At 40.8% G+C, this 19,296-nt stretch overlaps 1 protein-coding gene across 1 annotated transcript in view; it reads right to left on the bottom strand.

Annotated features, from left to right (window-relative positions):
• LOC311062766 (uncharacterized protein) overlaps positions 1-17,611 on the bottom strand; it is a gene marked incomplete at its 3' end in the record, with an annotated part of 151,705 nt that extends 134,094 nt beyond the window's left edge. Inside the window, exons 1-5 of the mRNA XM_084081987.1 lie at positions 17,171-17,611; positions 15,608-15,751; positions 14,663-14,755; positions 13,711-13,848; positions 13,021-13,164 (exon numbers count right to left, since the gene is read on the bottom strand). Coding sequence (XP_083938113.1) covers positions 13,021-13,164; positions 13,711-13,848; positions 14,663-14,755; positions 15,608-15,751; positions 17,171-17,519 — 868 coding nt within the window. The 5' untranslated portion in view covers positions 17,520-17,611. The remainder of the gene's footprint in view (positions 1-13,020; positions 13,165-13,710; positions 13,849-14,662; positions 14,756-15,607; positions 15,752-17,170) is intronic.
• Between the last annotated feature and the right edge of the window lie 1,685 nt (positions 17,612-19,296).

Here is a 19,296-nt window from a genome sequence, read left to right as displayed (position 1 = left end):
CTCTGTCCAGCAACGGTGGAATAAGTTGCCCGGAATTAAAGAATTTACCTTAGTAAAAGTACAAAAGTATTGATATCAAAGTGTACAGGGTATGCTCATTGACATTATCACCCGGAAGTTATGCAAAAACGTCTAAGTGGCAAAAAATAATTAAAAAAAAAAAAAAATCTCTGGCCTTGACAGCCCATATATCCAAAAGGAAAACCCCTGATTCAATATAGTCTGATTGCATTAACCAATGTTAAACTCACTTCGCCACTCCATTTCCCATTCACTTTATACATGTTCATACTCTATAAAAATCTTTTTTTTTAATATAGCAGATCTAAGGTCACAATGCATCACAATATGACGCATTGTGAGCTTGTAGATTGGCTATTTTCAAAGACCAAAATGTACATAGGGATGAAGTGGTTAATGTATGTTTGTAATCAAAATCTACAAAGTAACTAAAAGTAGAAAAGTAGTAACAAGTTTAAGTAATTTTACTGGAGTAAAAGTACAATATTTGTCTGTCAGTGTAGTGGAGTAGAAGTAAATTGAAAGTACTCAAAGTAAAAAGTAAAACAAAAATCAAAATGTTACTCGAGTACATGTACTTAGTTACAAGATAAAAAAATAATGTGGCCAAATCAGTTTGGGTGTCTTGGGCACAAAATGTTAGACAACTGCTGATTTACAAGACATTATATAGAATTGGCCTCAGTTAGATGGGGCAATAGACAAGGTTCAATATAGGGGTGCCCCTTTAACGAGCTTTTTTAGACACTTTTCTTATATGCTTTTTGTAAAGCTCACTGCGCTTAGCAATTTTCATTCGCTGGCGGTAAGCATGGAGTGCAGAGATCTTTCTTTTGCGTGACTGAATCCCAAATGTATTGAAGGCTAATGTATGTGCCCTCTTAACAACTGTGTACAGTTCATTACTGTACTTGACATTTTCTGATGTACTCCAATCATGTAGATCTCTTATCATTGACTGAAGCTCATGATGAGATTTCACAGTTGTAGGCAGACAAACATTTTCACTTTCTGCATTTTCACTTTCAGCAATAGGAACATGTGACAGGTCTTTTATTTTTAAACAGTCAATGATGTGCAAACACACACACACACACACACACACACACACACACACACACACACACACACACACACACACACACACACACACACACACACACACACACACACACACACACACACACACACACCTTTGTCCGTAACTGTTCACTGCGCATGTACAAAATGCAGGCTCTCCAGTGAAAGCAAATGTTGGTTTGTCATTATTGTGATATGCAGTGAGGCAGTCACCATCCATATGGTACTGTTGGTTCATGATCATGTTTTTTGCAACATCAGAACAAAGTTTATCAATATCTACACATCTGTTCTGTGCTTCAGCGCATGCTAAAGCTACATGTTTGCATACATTGCCTTTGTTATAAGAGCTACAGTCACACTGCATCTTCACTAAATCCACTGTTTGGATGGCACAGTCTGTTGTGTTGTGGCTGAGGTCTGACTCTGCTGGCACAGAGCACATCCCTTCCTCATCAATGGAAATGTGCTGTCCCAGGCCCTTCTCCAATGCCTCTGTATCAGTCAAGGCTGAGTGGGAGACTTTCAATCTCCCTGCATCTGCCAAGTCATCCAGATAGCTACACTGAGAAAAGAACATAAGTGTGAGGACAAAACAGGCCTTAGAGTGTCCTTATTCATTTGAAATATATATTTAAGCACATACTTCTCAACTAATCCAATAGAAAATGTGGTAAATCACACATTTCTACAAATCCCAATAATTCAGGATCTATCTGATACTTCTTCTTTTCATCAGGGTTGGACGGATCATGTCCTGTGTGAAGAAAATGTTGACGAATCACCACTGCCGTGTAGCTGCTTTCCTCGATAATTTTAAAGGACACATATGCCTCACATGAGTTTGCCCTGGTGCTAGACGACTCGCCTTTGCTTTTTCCTTTTGGTCTATTACTTCTTCGCAGGCATGGTAATGATAGTTTTTTCTGGTCTATTTTTGTTTTCCTTCTTTAAAAACAAAACCAGTTCTCTCCTGAAGTTGTTCCATGTAGTGTTCCATGTAATCTGTCTTGTTCCCATGTATGATTTGGATGTCAACATCAACATTGGGCTCTTTGACTTTTGGAAGCCTTAAGCTTCTTTTTATTCCGTCGATCCACAGTTTCTCAATGACCTGAAATTGATAGAAGCATTATTACTTTGAAATATGAGAATAACACCACTTTAGTAACAGACACAACATTTTCTCAATGCTGCTCTCAGGGCTGTTTGTTTTCTGCTTTGAGGGCACTTTCTCAATGGTGCTCTCAGGGCAGCTTAAATGACACACATACAACCATATTAATTTGCTGCTCTGGGGCACTTACTCAATGACACATATACAACAATGGAAACGTGCTGCTCTGGGGCACTTTCTCTAATTCTGCTATAAGGGCAGCTTAAATGGCACACATAGGCCTACCATGTTAATATTCTAGTCTGCCTTGGGGGCATTTTATCAATGCTGGTCTCAGGGCAGCTTAGAAGACACGTAAAACAATGTTAACTTTCTGCTCTGAGGGCACTTCTCAATTCTGCTCTCAGGGCAGCTAAACGACAACTACAATGTTAAATATTCTACTCTGCTCTGAGGGAACTTTCTCAATGTTGCTCTCAGGGCACCTTAACCCTTTAAGTGCCAATCACGTAGATCTACGTGAACCTATTTATAGCCGCCACGTGCCAATAACGTAGATCTACGTGAAGTGATTTTTTTTCAAAATAAAAGTTTTTTTTTAAAAAAAAATTTAAAAACCCAAAGACCAAGGAGATATGATTTACCGAAGATTTAGACTCCCAGACACTTCCTTGTAACTTAAAACTTTAAAATTCTGTATCTCGGCTCCTAAGTACTTTTTTTTTTTCAATGAAAAAGCTCTGGCACTGGCTAGAAATTTTCAGAAATAATCTCTGGCACAGAAAGGGTTAAATGACACACATACTATCTTAATATTCTACTCTGGGGACGCGTGGCCAATGCTGCTCTCAGAGCAGCTTCAATGATGTGGATAGACCAATGTTAAATTGCCGCTCTTGGGGCACTTTTTCTATGCTGCTCTCAGAGCAGTTTCGATGATATGCATAGACCAATATTAAATTGCTGCTTTGTCGATGCTGCTCTCAGAGCAGCTTTAATAATATCCATAGACCAATATTGAATTGCTACTCTTAGGGCACGTTGTCAATGCTGCCCTGAGAGCAGCTTAAATGATATGCATAGACCAATGTTAAATTGCTGCTCTGGGGGCATGTTGTCCAGGCCGCTCTCAGAGCAGCTTAAATGATATGAATAGACCAATATTGAATTGCTGCTCTTAGGGCACTTTGTCAATGCTGCCCTCAGAGCAGCTTAAATGATATGCATAGACCAATGTTAAATTGCTGCTCTTGGGGCATGTTGTCAAGGCCGCTCTCAGAGCAGCTTAAATGATATGAATAGACCAATATTTAATTGCTGCTCTTAGGGCACTTTGTCAATGCTGCCCTCAGAGCAGCTTAAATGATATGCATAGACCAATGTTAAATTGCTGCCCTGGGAGCAGGTTATCAATGCTTCTCTCAGAGCAGCTTAAATAATATAGACAGTGCAATACCAAATTGCTACTCTTGGGGCACTTTGTCAATGCTGCTCTCAGAGCAGCTTCAATGATATGCATAGACCAATGTTAAATTGCTGCTTTGTTGATGCTGCTCTCAGAGCAGCTTAAATGATATGCATAGAGCAATGTTAAATTTCTGCCCTGGGAGCACGTTGTCAATGCTGCTCCCAGAGCAGCTTAAATAATATAGACAGAGCAATATCAAATTGCTGCTCTTGGGGCACTTTGTCAATGCTGCTCTCAGAGCAGCTTCAATGATATGCATAGAGCAATGTTAAATTTCTGCCCTGGGAGCACGTTGTCAATGCTGCTCTCAGAGCCGCTTAAATAATATAGACAGAGCAATATCAAATTGCTGCTCTTGGGGCACTTTGTCAATGCTGCTCTCAGAGCAGCTTCAATGATATGCATAGAGCAATGTTAAATTTCTGCCCTTGGAGCAAGTTGTCAATGCTGCTCTCAGAGCACCTTAAATAATATAGACAGACTAATATCAAAATGCTGCTCTTGGGGCACTTTGTCAATGCTGCTCTCAGAGCAGCTTCAATGATATGCATAGACCAATGTTAAATTGCTGCTTTGTTGATGCTGCCCTCAGAGCAGCTTTAATAATATGCATAGACCAATGTTAAATTGCTGCTCTTGGGGCACTTTGTCAATACTGCTCTCAGAGCAGCTTCGATGATATGCATAGACCAATGTTAAATTGCTGCTTTGTCGATGCTGCTCTCAGAGCACCTTTAATAATATCCATAGACCAATGTTAAATTGCTGCTCTGGGGGCATGTTGTCAAGGCTGCTCTCAGTGCAGCTTTAATAATATGCATAGACCAATGTTAAATTGCTGCTCTGGGGGAATTTTGTCAATGCTGCTCTCAGAGCAGCTTAAATGATATGCATAGACCAATGTTAAATTGCTGCTTTGTCGATGCTGCTCTCAGAGCAGCTTTAATAATATCCATAGACCAATGTTAAATTGCTGCTCTGGGACTACGTTGTCAATGCTGCTCTCAGAGCAGCTTAAATAATATAGCTTTGGCTAATCAAAACAATCTTGCTAAGTTAGATAGCTAGAAAACCCTAGCTTAGGCTAATCAAAACAATCAGCACCTTGCTTACTTAGTTAGCTAGCAAATCATAGCTTAATCAAACCTATTAATGTTTAAAAGATTTACCTTATCAGGATTTTTATTTATCAGGAGCAGAGAAGGCGACCAGTTGGCAGTTAACAATAGCTGCAGCAGGGTGAAACAAAAATGATTAGATAACATTGCATTTCAAGGCAGAGTGGCACGTGTAAAACCAACATGCTAATTTCTGTGTTGTTATTGCTCTTATTTGTCTTTTTAACTTAGCTGAAATGAGCACCTTGCTAAGTTAGATAGCTAGAAAACCTTAGCTTTGGCTAATCAAAACAATCTTGCTACGTTAGATAGCTAGAAAACCTTAGCTTAGGCTAATCCAAAACAATCAGCACCTTGCTTAGTTAGTTAGCTAGCAAATCATAGCTTAATCAAACCTATTAATGTTTAAAAGATTTACCTTATGGGAGCAGGAGTTTCATTTATCAGGAGCAGAGAAGGCGACCAGTAGGCAGTTAACAGTAGCTGCAGCAGGGTGAAACAAGATGGCTGCCGCTGCACATTTCAAATTTCCTTTGAACCCGCCTCCCACCTCTAACCCCGCCCCCTACCCCGCTTGGGGGAGGGGTCGGGCGGTCCCGAGGACCAATGAAATTGAATGGGCACGGCGACCAATGAAATTGAATGCTGCTCTTAGAACACATTTGGGCCCTTATAAGTCACATCTGCGTCTCGCAGGAGGCTGCTAAGGGGGCGGGGCTTGACACACACACACACACACACACACACACACACACACACACACACACACACACATTAAATTCCTTATTGTTGTATTATTTGCATTTTAAATGTGTCTGGCCGGCCCACTTGGCACAGCACAGATAATCTACACACTTCAGGTGTGTCATTGTCTCCAAGTATCCCCCAATTTACACATTCTAGTATCTAGACTTGGTTGTCGTTGATCTACATGTTTCTCAAACTCTCTCATTTTAAGGACCTCACATTATATTTGCATTAGACCACATAACTCCATTTGAGATGATGTATCTTTGGAACCCAAATCTAAGGATATTTTTGTTATTAGGAATGATTCAGTCCAATATTGTCGGTCCATAATACCTTCACTGTCTATTTACTGTATGGAGATCACTGTGAAATTATGATTAAATAAAACATATTCTCTTGTTGTATTTATTTGAATACATTGGAATGATTAAGATTAACTATCACTCGTTTAGCTGGGGACCCCTGGAACCCTGCCAAGGACCCCTAGGTCCCCAAACCCTACTTTGAGATCCACTGATCTGGCAGATTAAGAACTAGAGACACCATGATTGATATACTGATATATGTTTAGTCTATCTCATGTTTTAGGTAGTTGAAGAAATTCAACATGTAAAAGTACTGAAACGATGTCATTCCTTGGTTAACACTCCCCCACCCTGTGTGCAGTGCAAAGGGCCTTGATCAGCCAAATCCTGAAAAAGACAGGAGAGGAAATAAAAAAACGAATAGAAGTTTTTTAAGCAGTATCGTCTCAACACCATAGAAAAAGAAAATAGGAATCATTTAGTTTAAGGTGTTTCAGGGGGACCCAGCAAAATGTGCTAACCACATGAACCCTAGCATTCTGGGCATATCATAATAGACAAACATTCACAGAAAATAGGCAATCTACAAGGTCACAGTATATTGCAATTCAATACTTTGTGAGCTTTTACATCAGCTAATTTGGTTAGGGGTAAATGGGGGGGTCAACAAAATTGTTCATATAGCATCAAAATCAGGACTATTTTAAACTGTTATACTTAGGATATTTGAAAATAACATGGTACATTGTGAGCTTGTTGATCAGCTATTTACAGCTATTTATCTGAAAATGTGTTTAGATTTGGGAATAATGTTGAATAATGTTAACAAAACAGAGCATCACTTTATTTTATTCACAGACCAGAGTAGACTGTCATTTTTATAATCTAAACTGACCATTTTATTGCATAAAATAATTTAATCACTTTGTTAATCAACCATGAACATCTTGAGGTTTGCTTTCTTTGGTGAAGACAAAACAGTCAGCATGTTGATGAAGACATTGAAACTTGTGTCTATGTAAATATCTCTGATGATGGCCCTCAACATCATAATCATCATCAAGGTGTCTTTTGTTATGAGCCTTTCACATTGAAATGGGTCCTGGCAACAGTTAACTGGAGGAGAGCAGGGAGGAGGTGGGAGGAGATGCTTCTCGACTCCAAGACAAAACTTACTGTTTATACTCCCACATCAACACTGTCTAGTTTATTACAAATACACTATATGTGCAGAAGGAGCACGTTCAGTGAGAGACTCATTCCACCAAAACATACCACTGGGAGCCACAGGAGGTCATTCCTACATGTGGCCATTACATTTGACAACGCTTAGGAGGCATTTAATCGACTGGATTGTACACATTAGATTTAACCAGGCATACTGAACGTGCTCCTTGAGAGATTGACTGGAGGAGGTGGGAGGAGGTGTTTGTCCACTCCAAGACAAAGGGGAGGTGTTACTGTTTAAACTCCCACATCAACACACTGTCTAGTTTTTTTTTTTTTTTTACAAATGCACTATATGTGCAGAAGGAGCACGTTCAGTGAGAGACTCATTATGCCAAAATGTACCACTGGGAGACACCGTTCAAAATATATGCTATTTATTTAGGCTCAGGGCAGGTGCTTTAATATCATAATGATTCAAGCAAAAACACTTAACCACATGGACCCTAGATTCATATATTCACAGAAAACGTGTTCTACTGTGATAGAACAGACCACTAGGACATTGGTTCGCAAACATTTTCAGCTGAGACCCAAAAGATACACGTATTTAATAGTGAACATTGAAAATATCTACAAGCTTACAATGCATCGCATCAAGTTTTTTTTCTTTAAATCAAAATCATTGCATTTAATTATTATTTCTACAATTGCTACACATTTCTGCAGAACTTGTGGATGTCCTTGTCATTCTGGGCATAAACAAGAAGTTGAATATTTGAATGATATAGGCCACATAGAGGAACTGTAGTGGTGAAACCTTTATTAAACAGAACCAAAAAAAAAATCCCCCTCTGAGTCTATAAAAATATACCACTATAAAGACACACAACGCTGTAGAATATAGACATGTAATCAAACTAAGTGATGATGTACAATGTCTCCCTGGCATCTACCATATTATGTACTATGATATTGTAACAATCTAAACAACACACATGTCAACACACAGTGAACAGCTACACAAACCCAGCAGATTGTCAGCACTTTACTGCACCATTATATACTGCATAATATGAATGAATGACTTGTTCACTTGAATGAAATGTGGAGAGACACAGTGATGCTCATATTGCACTGCCAGTAACTGAGTAAGTAAATGAGCTGGAGGGAATAATGCTATGAAGATAAATACATTTAAATAAGAACACATTCCATCATGTTGAATAGAAAATAAGATCCATACACAAGATAAAACATAAAAAGAAACTATTAATGTTTATTTTATTCAATCATGTTGATATTGTCAAATTATGATATTCCTCTGCTTAAGTATCCTTGTCATTGTCATCCTGGATTAGACTGAATGATCATTATGTCCTAAACTAAAGGCATTCCCCCTGTATGAGTCTTCATGTGTCTTTTTAGATTACCCATTTCAGTAAAGCCTTTACCATGAACTGCAAAAGAATAGGGCTTTAGCCTGTATGAGTCCTCATGTGTGTTTTTAGATTTGTTTTTTGAGCAAAGCCTTTACCACAAACTGTACAAGAAAAGGGCTTTTCACCTGTATGAGTCATCATGTGTTTTTTTAGGTCACTTTTCAGAGCAGAGCCTTTACCACAAACTGAACAAGTATAGGGCTTTTCACCTGCATGAGTCATCATGTGTGTTTTTAGCTCACCACTTTGACTACATCCTTTGCCACAAACTGCACAAGAAAAGGGCTTTTCTCCTGTATGAGTCCTCATGTGTGTTTTTAGATGACTTGCGCTAAAACAGCTTTTACCACATACTGTACAAGCATATTCGCCTGTATGAGTTCTCATGTGTGTTTTGAGATGACTTGTGCTAACAAAGCTTTTGCCACAAACTGTACAGGAAAAGGGCTTTTCGCCTGTATGAGTCCTCATGTGTGATTTTAGATAACTTTTCAGAGCAAAGCCTTTACCACAAACTGTGCAACTAAAGGGCTTTTCCCCTGTGTGAGTGATCATGTGTGTTTTTAAATGACTTGTGCTAATACAGCTTTTACCACATACTGTACAAAAAAAGGGCCTTTCCCCTGTATGAGTCATCATGTGTGTTTTTAGATTACCCTTGTGAGCATAGTCTTTACCACAAAATGTACAAGAAAAGGGCTTTTCGCCTGTATGAGTCCTCATGTGTGTTTTTAGATTACTTTTCACACAAAAGCCTTTACCACAAACTGTGCAACTAAAGGGCTTTTCCCCTGTATGAGTCCTCATGTGTGTTTTTAGATGAACCATTCGACAAAAGCCTTGACCACAAACTGTACAAGAAAAGGGCGTTTCCCCTGTGTGAATCATTGCGTGAATCTTCAGATTTCTTTTTCTATTATACATTTTGCCACATTCTGTACAACTAAAACTTTTCTTCCCTGTGAGACTCATCTTGGAGTGAGTTTGTTTAGATGATTTCAGGTCCTGGGACAGCTTGCGGTGTTCTCCCACATTCTGTGTCTTGTGTGATTTCAGTGTGTTTAAAGCTGACTCATCTCCCCTAGTCTCCTCCCACTCATCACTGTCTTCTGTGTCTGATTCAGAACAGTGTGAAGAGAGGAGCTGGCCATCACTAGTTGGTTGTGATGTTCCACAGTCCTCTACATCAGCTTGTGTTTTCATGTGTTCAGTTGAGGTGATGGCTACAGGCTCTGTCTCTCTGTTTTCATCATCATCTTCACTTTTCACTGCTAGTAATGTCAACGTTGACCCACCAGCCTCTTCTGGTCTTTCAAGTAGCTCCTCCTGTTCTTCTTTAATCTGTGGAGGTTCTGGTTCCTCCTGGACCAGATTGGGGCTCCGCTCCTCTTCAGGTGAAACCTCCTCTTTACACACAGGTACATGCAGGAAGTCTAGGAAAAATATTCAATGAGACTCTATAAAAGTTTTGAATCTTGTACCTCCACTGCAGTACCTCAGTGACCAGTTTTGGCTGGAAAAAGTACCAACAAGATTACTCTTTGCACACATCTTCCAACATTTTAATTTGATGGTACGCTGACTACGCTCTGTGCTGAAAATAGTGGCCGTTGTTTGTTTGCATTGCAGCTCTCATAGAAGATGCGAGACAAGCTGAATGAGAGTAGCCTGATTATCAGACTGAAGCTGCGTGGAGCTTCAGTCTGACATTGGCTCCAGTGTAGGCGATTACAAGGGGGAGGTGATTAGAATTTCCCTAAACCAATCACAAAGGATCCCCATCACCCCTCTGACTCTCATTGGACGGTACTTTTTGTGCCGAATAAATCCTAGGCTCACATTACAACACCAGACCAAGAGGGGCAGTCCACTCAGAGAGTGGGCGGGGTCCATGGTCTGGAACCAGGCTAGAATGAGAGGTTAATGAGAGGCAGTCCCTATTATTTTGAAAGTAATTACTGGTAAATGTTACATCAGTGAGTCTTCTGCAGCTGGTTAGTTAATACTGTAGAGTTAACGGCACAGCTTCAGTGAACCCATTAATACCTTTACAACAGAACCATCGTCCTATTAATGGTATGTTTAGATAGATGCAGGGGTCCATGCATCGAGGTAGTCACATTGTTAACGCTTAAATCGATCACCTGATTCAAATCAGACTTTACACCCTCAGTACCGGCCCACTTTCACCAATAAAATAAATAAAGAGAGAGTGCTTCATATATTTCACTGTGGGTTATTAATGACCATTTCCATTACAGGCCTGGTGCTGGAGATCCACGTTGGGAACAGGTGACGGCCGCCTAATGGTTGTGGTAATGCCCCTTTTCTGTGGTGTTGGCTATTGTTTAATTCATTTTGTTTATTTTGCTTTGGTTTGCTGTGATCTATTGGGGTGCCACTACCCTGGGCCGGTCACCCTGCCCATCTTCCCCCAGTACTGGCCCATATATGCCCAGTATATTTTATTGTTAACCCACTGTTGTTATTACTCATCCCATTGGATGCATTCTCTTTTTATTGATAATGATGTTGATGAGGCCCTATGAATGAAATAAGATGTTATTGCTTCTTATATTGTACACAAACTGTGTGATGGCAGTTACATGTCACAGCCAAATGTATACTTTGTCGTACGACAGGGTCGTGTGCCGAAAATGGCAGATCTACAAGCTCACAATGCGTCGCATCCCCGACACCTTGTGAGCTTGTATATCTGCTATTTTCGACAAGTGACCCGCTGTAGAGCGAAGTATAACTCATGCTTAAAGGACTGGGGATCTGTTCTCACATTATTGCTTTTCTAGAGCAAATATATCGTCAATCTGCGGATTTTTTGGGGCGACGATGTATTATATATTGGCCAATAGGAATGTTTTGGCATATCGTCCAACCTTAATAACTATCCTGTACAACTTTACTACAGGTTTAAACTAAACTACCTGTAAATTAAACTGTATATACCTATCCCATACAACTTTACTACAGGTTGTAAAGTAAATAAAACAGTATACCTAACCCGTACAAACTTTACAACAGGTTGTAAAGTAAATTAAAGCTGCAAGCAGTGATGACCGGGCCCTCGACGTTCTGTCTACGATACAAGCCTGTATGGCAATCAGCTGAAAAGTTAGGCTAAATTGCTTAATCAAATTCTGCCTGTCCCTATTGGCCGTCAAAGTGTACCTAGGAAATTTTGTAGATTTTCGATACTGGGAACCGGAATTATGGCTGTTTAAATCCCAGCCAATAGGAACACAGAGGGGGCAGGCTTAAGCAATTTCAGCCTGTCCCTATTGGCCGGCTAAGTCTACCTAGCAAATATCGTAGGTATTCGATGCTGGGAACCAGTGTTATGGCTGTTTAAAGCACATCCAATAGGAAGACAGAGGGGGCGGGCTTAAGCAATTTCAGCCTGTCCCTATTGGCCGTCTAAGTCCACCTAGCAAATATCGTAGGTATTCGATGCTCGGAACCAGTGTTATGGCTGTTTAAAGCCCAGCCAATAGGAAGACAGAGGGAGGCTTCAGTAATTACAGCTCGTCCCTATTGGTGGTCTAAGTCCACATACCAAATTTGTACTCGGTAGCATGCTGCGAACTCGAGTTATGGCTGTTTAAAGGCCAGCCAATAGGAAGACAGAGGGGGCGGGGCTTCAGAAATTACGGCTCGTCCCTATTGGTGGTCTTAGTCCACGTACCAAATTTGTTCTCAGTAGCATGCTGCGAACCGAAGTTAAGGCTGTTAAAAGGATAATTCCGGACATTTTAAGTGTTATCTTTGATGTGTCGCAAATCACTACGATAGAAAAGCCCATTGAGTTAATCCAGTGAATCCCCTCTTGGCCGTTCTGGCGACCCCCTCCGTTGGCATAATGGGAGAGTGTGGATGTCTGAAAATCGCCTATTTTAACAAATGCAAAGTCTGTTTTTTTTCTCCTAGTACTCATTGTGGAGTCTCATGAGACCCTAAGAGGCGCTGAAAGTTCCCGACGAGCTAACGCTAATGCAGAACGAGCTAACGCTGGTTGCTTGTTTCTCTCCCAACCTGGCAACTCTGTTGCCAGGGAGAAAATGGCGTGAAATGCACAAAAACGCTAGCCTGGTAAACCCTCCCTCCGGAAATCTCATTTCCATTTGATTTCAGGAGTGAGTCTGGCCTGATCGACCATGCTGCAATATTGGCTGTGGGCTGGAGTTGGGCGGGAGTAATACCGTTGACTGACAACCCCTTCAGCCAATGATCGTTTTTCCCCTTCAGCCAATCAGCAGTTCATTTTTACCACCTCCAGACTATGTGACGCAACGGGACTTTTGAGACGGCCATGCCCAAAATAGGTTGCCTTATTCGGATAAATGCGTGGCACTGCCCGCCCCTCCCGGTTCTCTGCAATGTTGCGTAACTTTTGGAGTACGCATTGCCCCTCAAAAACGCGATTCATTATCGGGAAAATAATAATAATAATCATTGCAGTTTCAATAGGGTTTCGCACTACTGTGCAACATATATGAAACATATATAATGTTTTAGGCCCTAATAAAACATTATATACCTATCCTATACAACTTTACAACAGGTTGCATCGTTGCATCAAACAGTCCACGTCCCTCGCCCGTCTCTTGCTGTTCCTCTGGAAATGTTGAAGATGTTTGGGAGGCAATCTCTCTAGGTACTGTAGACCTCTCCCTGTGGTGCTCTGTGGAAATAACCAGTAGAAAGAACTTTTACCTTACATATACCATGTAATCAAATCAAACTATAGATGTTTACCATGTTCTGTTCAGTTGAAAGGTGCAGTCACTAGGTATGCTAAGTGCTAGAATAATTGCCTCCATCCTGCGTTGTGAGCTTGTAGATCAACTAATTTAGCTATTTAAAAAAAAAAAGAATAAGTGATTTGTGAGTCCCGGTGTTTCGGAATTAATGGCGGCTAGTTTTCGCTTTTCACTGCTAGTAATGTCATGTTGACCCACCAGCAGGCGCGCGGGAAGTACTTAATAGCCAGGGGGGCTGAGCGTCGGGGGGAATCCGTTTGACGCATGCACGCGCGCGCAGCGTCCCGAAACGCGCGCGATTTTTCGGGTCGAAAAATGTGCGGGTTTGGGTGGGTTTTGGCACTTTTTTTCCTTTACTTTATTTCGGTGTTAGGATTAGGTTAGGGTTACGTTATTTAATTCTCGTTCTCATAAATAAAATAAAAAAATAGCCCCCGTAGCCCCCCCCTTCCCGCGCCACTGCCCACCAGCCTCTTCTGGTCTTTCAAGTAACTCCTCCTGTTCTTCTTTAATCTGTGGAGGTTCTGGTTCCTCCTGAACCGGATTGGGGCTCCGCTCCTCTTCAGGTGAAATCTCCTCTTTACACACAAGTACATGCAGGAAGTCTAGGAAAAAGATACAATGAGAATCTGTAAAAGGTTTGACCTCCACTGCAGTACCTCAGTGACCAGTTGTGGCTGGAAAAAGTATCAACAAGATTACTCTTTGCCCACATCTTGCAAATATTTTATTTGATGGTTGTACAAACTCTTGTTTTATTGGATCCTGTTTATTCGATACACTTATTTGTTTTAGCTGTTGCTCATTTGACTTTCCTATTTTGTCTCATCTGTTTATGAAATTAGGTAGCTGATATATTGCACTTTTACTTTAGCGCTAGGTATACTCTTGTTTGCTTGTTTTAGAAGAGAATGCATTTAATGCTTCTGGTGATTAGTAGTTTAGTTCCCTACCTATGTTGAATGCACTTATTGTAAGTCGCTTTGGATAAAAGCGTCTGCTAAATGACTGTAATGTAATGTAATGTAATGGTGCGCTGACTGCAATCTGTACTGCAAATAGTGGCTGTTGTTTGTTTACATTGCAGCTCTCACAGAAGATGCGAGACAAGCTGAATGCAGCCGGTGCTGAATGAGAGGTGAATGATTTAAAGTAAATACTTGTAAATGTTAGATCAGTAAGTCTTCTGCAGCTGGTTAGTTAATACTGTAGTAGAATTAACTGCACGGCTTCAGTGAACCCATTAATACTTTTACAACCGAACCATCGTCCTATTCATGGTACATTTAGAAAGATGCAGGGATCAAAGCATCGATGTAGTCACATTGTTAATGCTTAAAATCAAAAAAATCTTTACACCCTAAGTACCGGCCCACTTTCACCAATAAAATAAATAAAGAGAGAGTGCTTAAAACTTACTGAGATCCAGGTGGTCTTCAGGTTCCTGTTTAATAGAAACAGTCCTGTCTGGAGAACTGATCTTCACCTGCAGACTGGACTCCACACACTGGTCTGGAATGAAGGAATAAAATAAGGACTTTCATCATAAGGACTTTGATGTGATATAAATAAGGACTTTCATAATTAGGACTATGATGTCACATGAATAAGGACTAGAGACTAGACATAGAGACTATACATATTTATGATATTAAACTTTATAAGTAGGTATAATAATATCGTTGCTGTGCGGTGGAAATCTATCATGTCCAAACTGTAACTTTTAAAGATTCAAATTCAGAAATAGCAGATCAAAAGCTTGTAGATCGGCAATTCTTGCTACTTTTGTGTGACACTGTAGTATGATGAATTAGGGCATTCATTTACCCCCAAAAAACGGGGTTAAATATGGAGATATAATGTTTCTGCCCGACAGCAACGATATGCAAAAAAGGAAACACAGCTGCTGTAATAGAACAGTGAGAATCATGTAGATCTCAGGATTAACATGGGAACGGTGTGGCTCCAATGATGATCTCTGACTTCATGTGACCACATGGATTAAGATTTTACATCGTGGAGACATATTTACATCAATTGGATTCCATAACTGTGTGTGTGTGTGTGTGTGTGTGTGTGTGTGTGTGTGTGTGTGTGTGTGTGTGTCAAGCAATGATCCCCACACAGATGCGTTCCAGGTCTTAATGGGTTAACCCATTAAGACCTGAGGCGATTATTTTAAAAAAATCTAAATCGTAACAGTTTTTGGAAAAAAAGATTTTTCAAAAATAGCAGATCTACAAGCTCATAGCGCGGCACTCGGTGCCGCGCTATGAGCTTGTATATCTGCTATTTTTGAATCGCCAAAGACATCTAAAGTGACACAAATGCGTTCCAGGTATCAATGGGTTAAACAGTACACACCTATCCTGTGCAACTTTAATACAGGTTGCATCGTTGCATCAAACAGTCCACGTCCCTGGTCCGTCTCTCGCTGTCCCTTTGACAACGTCGAGTATGTTTGGGAGGCCATCCCTCTAGATACGGTAGAACTCTCCTTGTGGTGCTCTGTGGAAATCACCAGTAGAAATGACTTTTGGTTATCATTCAGTAACCTTACATTATACCATGTAATCTAATCACACTAGACGTTTATCATGTTCTGTTCAGTTGAAAGGTGCAGTCACTAGGAGTGCTACAGTAAGTGTTAAAATAATTGTCCCCATCCTGATGTAAACACCAGGTGAAAATGCAAATTAATTTAAATAAATGAAAAAAAGAATCCCAGTAATTGATACAAGTAACAAAACATTGCCGATCCACAAGCTTAACATCATCATCGTGAGCTTGTGGATCGGCTATTTAAGTGACTTTATTGGTCCTGGTTTGTGTTTTTGGAAATATGGTCACGCTAACATACGTAAAACGTGTTTACAAACCTGCAGTGTGTAGTTTGGTGGTGTGTATGCAACATGCTAGCCTTGGATCATACATGTATTTTAGCGATTTTACAAATCTATGTTCGTCTTGGTCATTACTCCCCAATTGTCACTGGAGTGAACATCGGCCCGTAAAGTCTGTATTTCTCCGAACATTTACAAATGCAAAACCCGGTAGTCAAGGATGTTAACTAGGCATTTGGAATCTTTGTGCACTGTATTAGTCCGTATTTTTCAATTGATATGCATTTTAATCCCATCTGTGCAAGAACCCCATTCCCCCCCCCCTGTTTACTTTACATTGAGTGTAATACCGGCTTTCACCCGATGCGCCCCGCCACAAGGAAGCTAAATTAAGGAAAGGACACCAAAGTCATTTTCTCTATCCAGACATTCCAGTGTGTAGTTTGATGTTGTGTGTGTAACAGACTAGCTCCATAAAGAACCTCTCACTCCGCTATACAGCTCCGAGATGAGGTTCTATGTGGTTCTCATCCGGGATCGGTCGAACGTCCGCCAAGCTCCGCTGTTTACCCTTTTGTATACATCGTATCCCAAAACTAATGGTAGATTCCAAACCTCACGGATGTTAAAGGTTTGGACCGGAGCATAATATTTTAGGTCTGGAGCGAAACTACCCGTTTAAATCGCTTATTTAGTCCGCCGGTGGCCATGTTTCCCATTGTAGCCAAACCAGGCGCAGTACTGGCAGCGGACGTAGGGGGGTTTTCCCTGGTTGAATGGGAAACATGGCCACAGGCTGACTAAATAAGCGATTTAAACGGGTAGTTTCGCTCCAGACCCAAAATATTATGCTCCGGTCCAAACCTTAAACATCCGTGAGGTTTGGAATCTACCATTAGTTTTGGGATACGATGTATACAAAAGGGTAAACAGCGGAGCCTTGGCGGACGTTCGACCGATCCCGGATGAGAACCACATAGAGCCTCATCTCGGAGCTGTATAGCGGAGTGAGAGGTTCTTTATGGAGCTAGTAACAGACATACCTGCAGTGTGTAGTTTGATGTTGTGTGTGTAACAGACATACCTGCAGTGTCTAGATCGATGTCCATATCCAAATCAATGTCCAGCAGTTTGTTTTGTTTGTCCAGCAGAGTTACTAGTGTCTCTATCTCTCTCTGGAAGAGGTTGCACATGAACTCTGCAGCCGCACTGAGGCGCTCCAACACAAACACTCTGACAAGCTTCACACAACAAACATCAGCACCACGCTGCTGTTTGTCCAAAACACACAATATCTCCTCTCCTACCGACGTCATGTGTTCATTTATCTTCAGCCGTACAGACTCCATTGTTTTTACCTCCATTATGAGACGTTTTTCACCTCCTTTATGGAACGGTTTGCACCTCCTTTGTGAGACGGTTTTTACCTCCATTATGAGACGTTTTTCACCTCCTTTATGGAACGGTTTGCACCTCCTTTATGAGACGGTTTTTTACCTCCTTTATGACACGTTTTTCACGCTGCTTCCACCAGTGTTCCGTGAGCAGAAATAACAGAGCAGAAGACTTCCGGTTGACGATCTCTTCAGAATAAGAGTACCCTCTAGAGTAAAAAGAAACCATTGAAAACCATTGAAAAACGGTTCATTTGCACATTAAAACTATAAATTAAGCATTTAAACGAAGCTAGAAAACACAATATTATTATGTATATTTGTTATAAAAAAAGTTTTTAACTGTTTTAATAACATTAAAAATGTATCTAAATGGATGCTGTTCACTGGAGTGCATAGACTTCACAAATTGGACGCTGGACACGAGACAGCTATTTGCGGGGGCACGTGTGACATACGCACGCGTTCAGGGAGACCCCTACAACGCCAAACTCTCCGCTAAGCCAGACAGGTGTATTTGGAAAAGTGGCGGGCCGTCCAGTCAGGGGTCAGAAAACGGTCCATTTTCAGTGCATAGACTTCACAAATTGGGCGCTGGACACGAGACAGCTATTTGCGGGGGCACGTGTGACATACGCACGCGTTCAGGGAGACCCCATCTACAACGCCACACTCTCCGCTAAGCGGGAGAGGTGTATTTGGAAAAATGGCGGGCCGTCCAGTGAGGTCAGGGGTCAGAAAAGGTCCATTTTCAGTGCATAGACTTCACAAATTGAGCGCTGGACACGAGACAGCTATTTGCGGGGGCACGTGTGACATACGTACGCGTTCAGGGAGACCCCCTCTACAACACCACACTCTCCGCTAAGCCAGACAGGTGTATTTGGCAGACCCCCTCTAAAACATTTTTGAAATAGTGAAAATAGACGATTAGCATGCAGATATACGTCAGAATCACTTGTCAGTGCACGTTTATTTTTATTTATTTATTTAACAGGGACAATGCACATTGATCAACATGTCAGTTATTCACGTCCATGTAAATGAGCCAGAGTTGGCTAATTTTCATCTGTAGTCCCTGGGCAGGCTGTTAAAAAAGTGGTATAGTTATCCATACAAAAAGAGACATCGTCAACTATACAAAACAAGTAGACATAGTACAAAAGACAAAACAATATAGTAAAATAGGAGAAGATACATCAGTGATTAATGGAGCCGAAATTTACTCATGATTACAAATTTGGTTAGCTTTTAGCCATCTTTTAAGGTTGAATTTGAAGGTTAGAAAGTTGTTGGTCTCTCTTACTTCGGTAGGAAGACTGTTCCAGTGATGGGAGGCTCTAACAAAGAAGACTGTTTTACCAAACACACTCCATCTGAATGGCACCTCACAGTCTCCTCTGGTAGTTGCCCTTGTTGTTCTGTCACCACTCTCCCTTCGCTCTATGAACTGTTTTAGTGGTGGAGGTGCAAGCCCATTTAAAACCTTAAAAATGAGACAGGCATCTGCTAAATGTTTAAAGCTATCAAAATAAATCATACTTTTGAACTATACGGCAATGGTGGTAATGGATGGGTTTTTGATCAAGTGTTTTTAATGTCTGTTTGTAAAGTGATTCTATGGGTTTGAGAGTTGTTAGATTTGTCTGTCAGTGCATTGTGCAAATAAGTGTAAATAACATTGTGCAAATAAGTGTCAATTGGTCACCTGGTAGTACCAGGTGACACTTTGCCGACTGGGACTGTACGTGTGGGACTGGGACTATTTTAAAATAGTTAAAATAGGCGATATACAAGCTCACAATGCGATTTACAA

This window comes from Gymnoscopelus microlampas, assembly GCF_963454915.1.
Source record: "Gymnoscopelus microlampas genome assembly, chromosome: 16".
NCBI lineage: Eukaryota > Metazoa > Chordata > Actinopteri > Myctophiformes > Myctophidae > Gymnoscopelus > Gymnoscopelus microlampas.
This window is presented reverse-complemented; position numbering and strand designations above follow the sequence as displayed.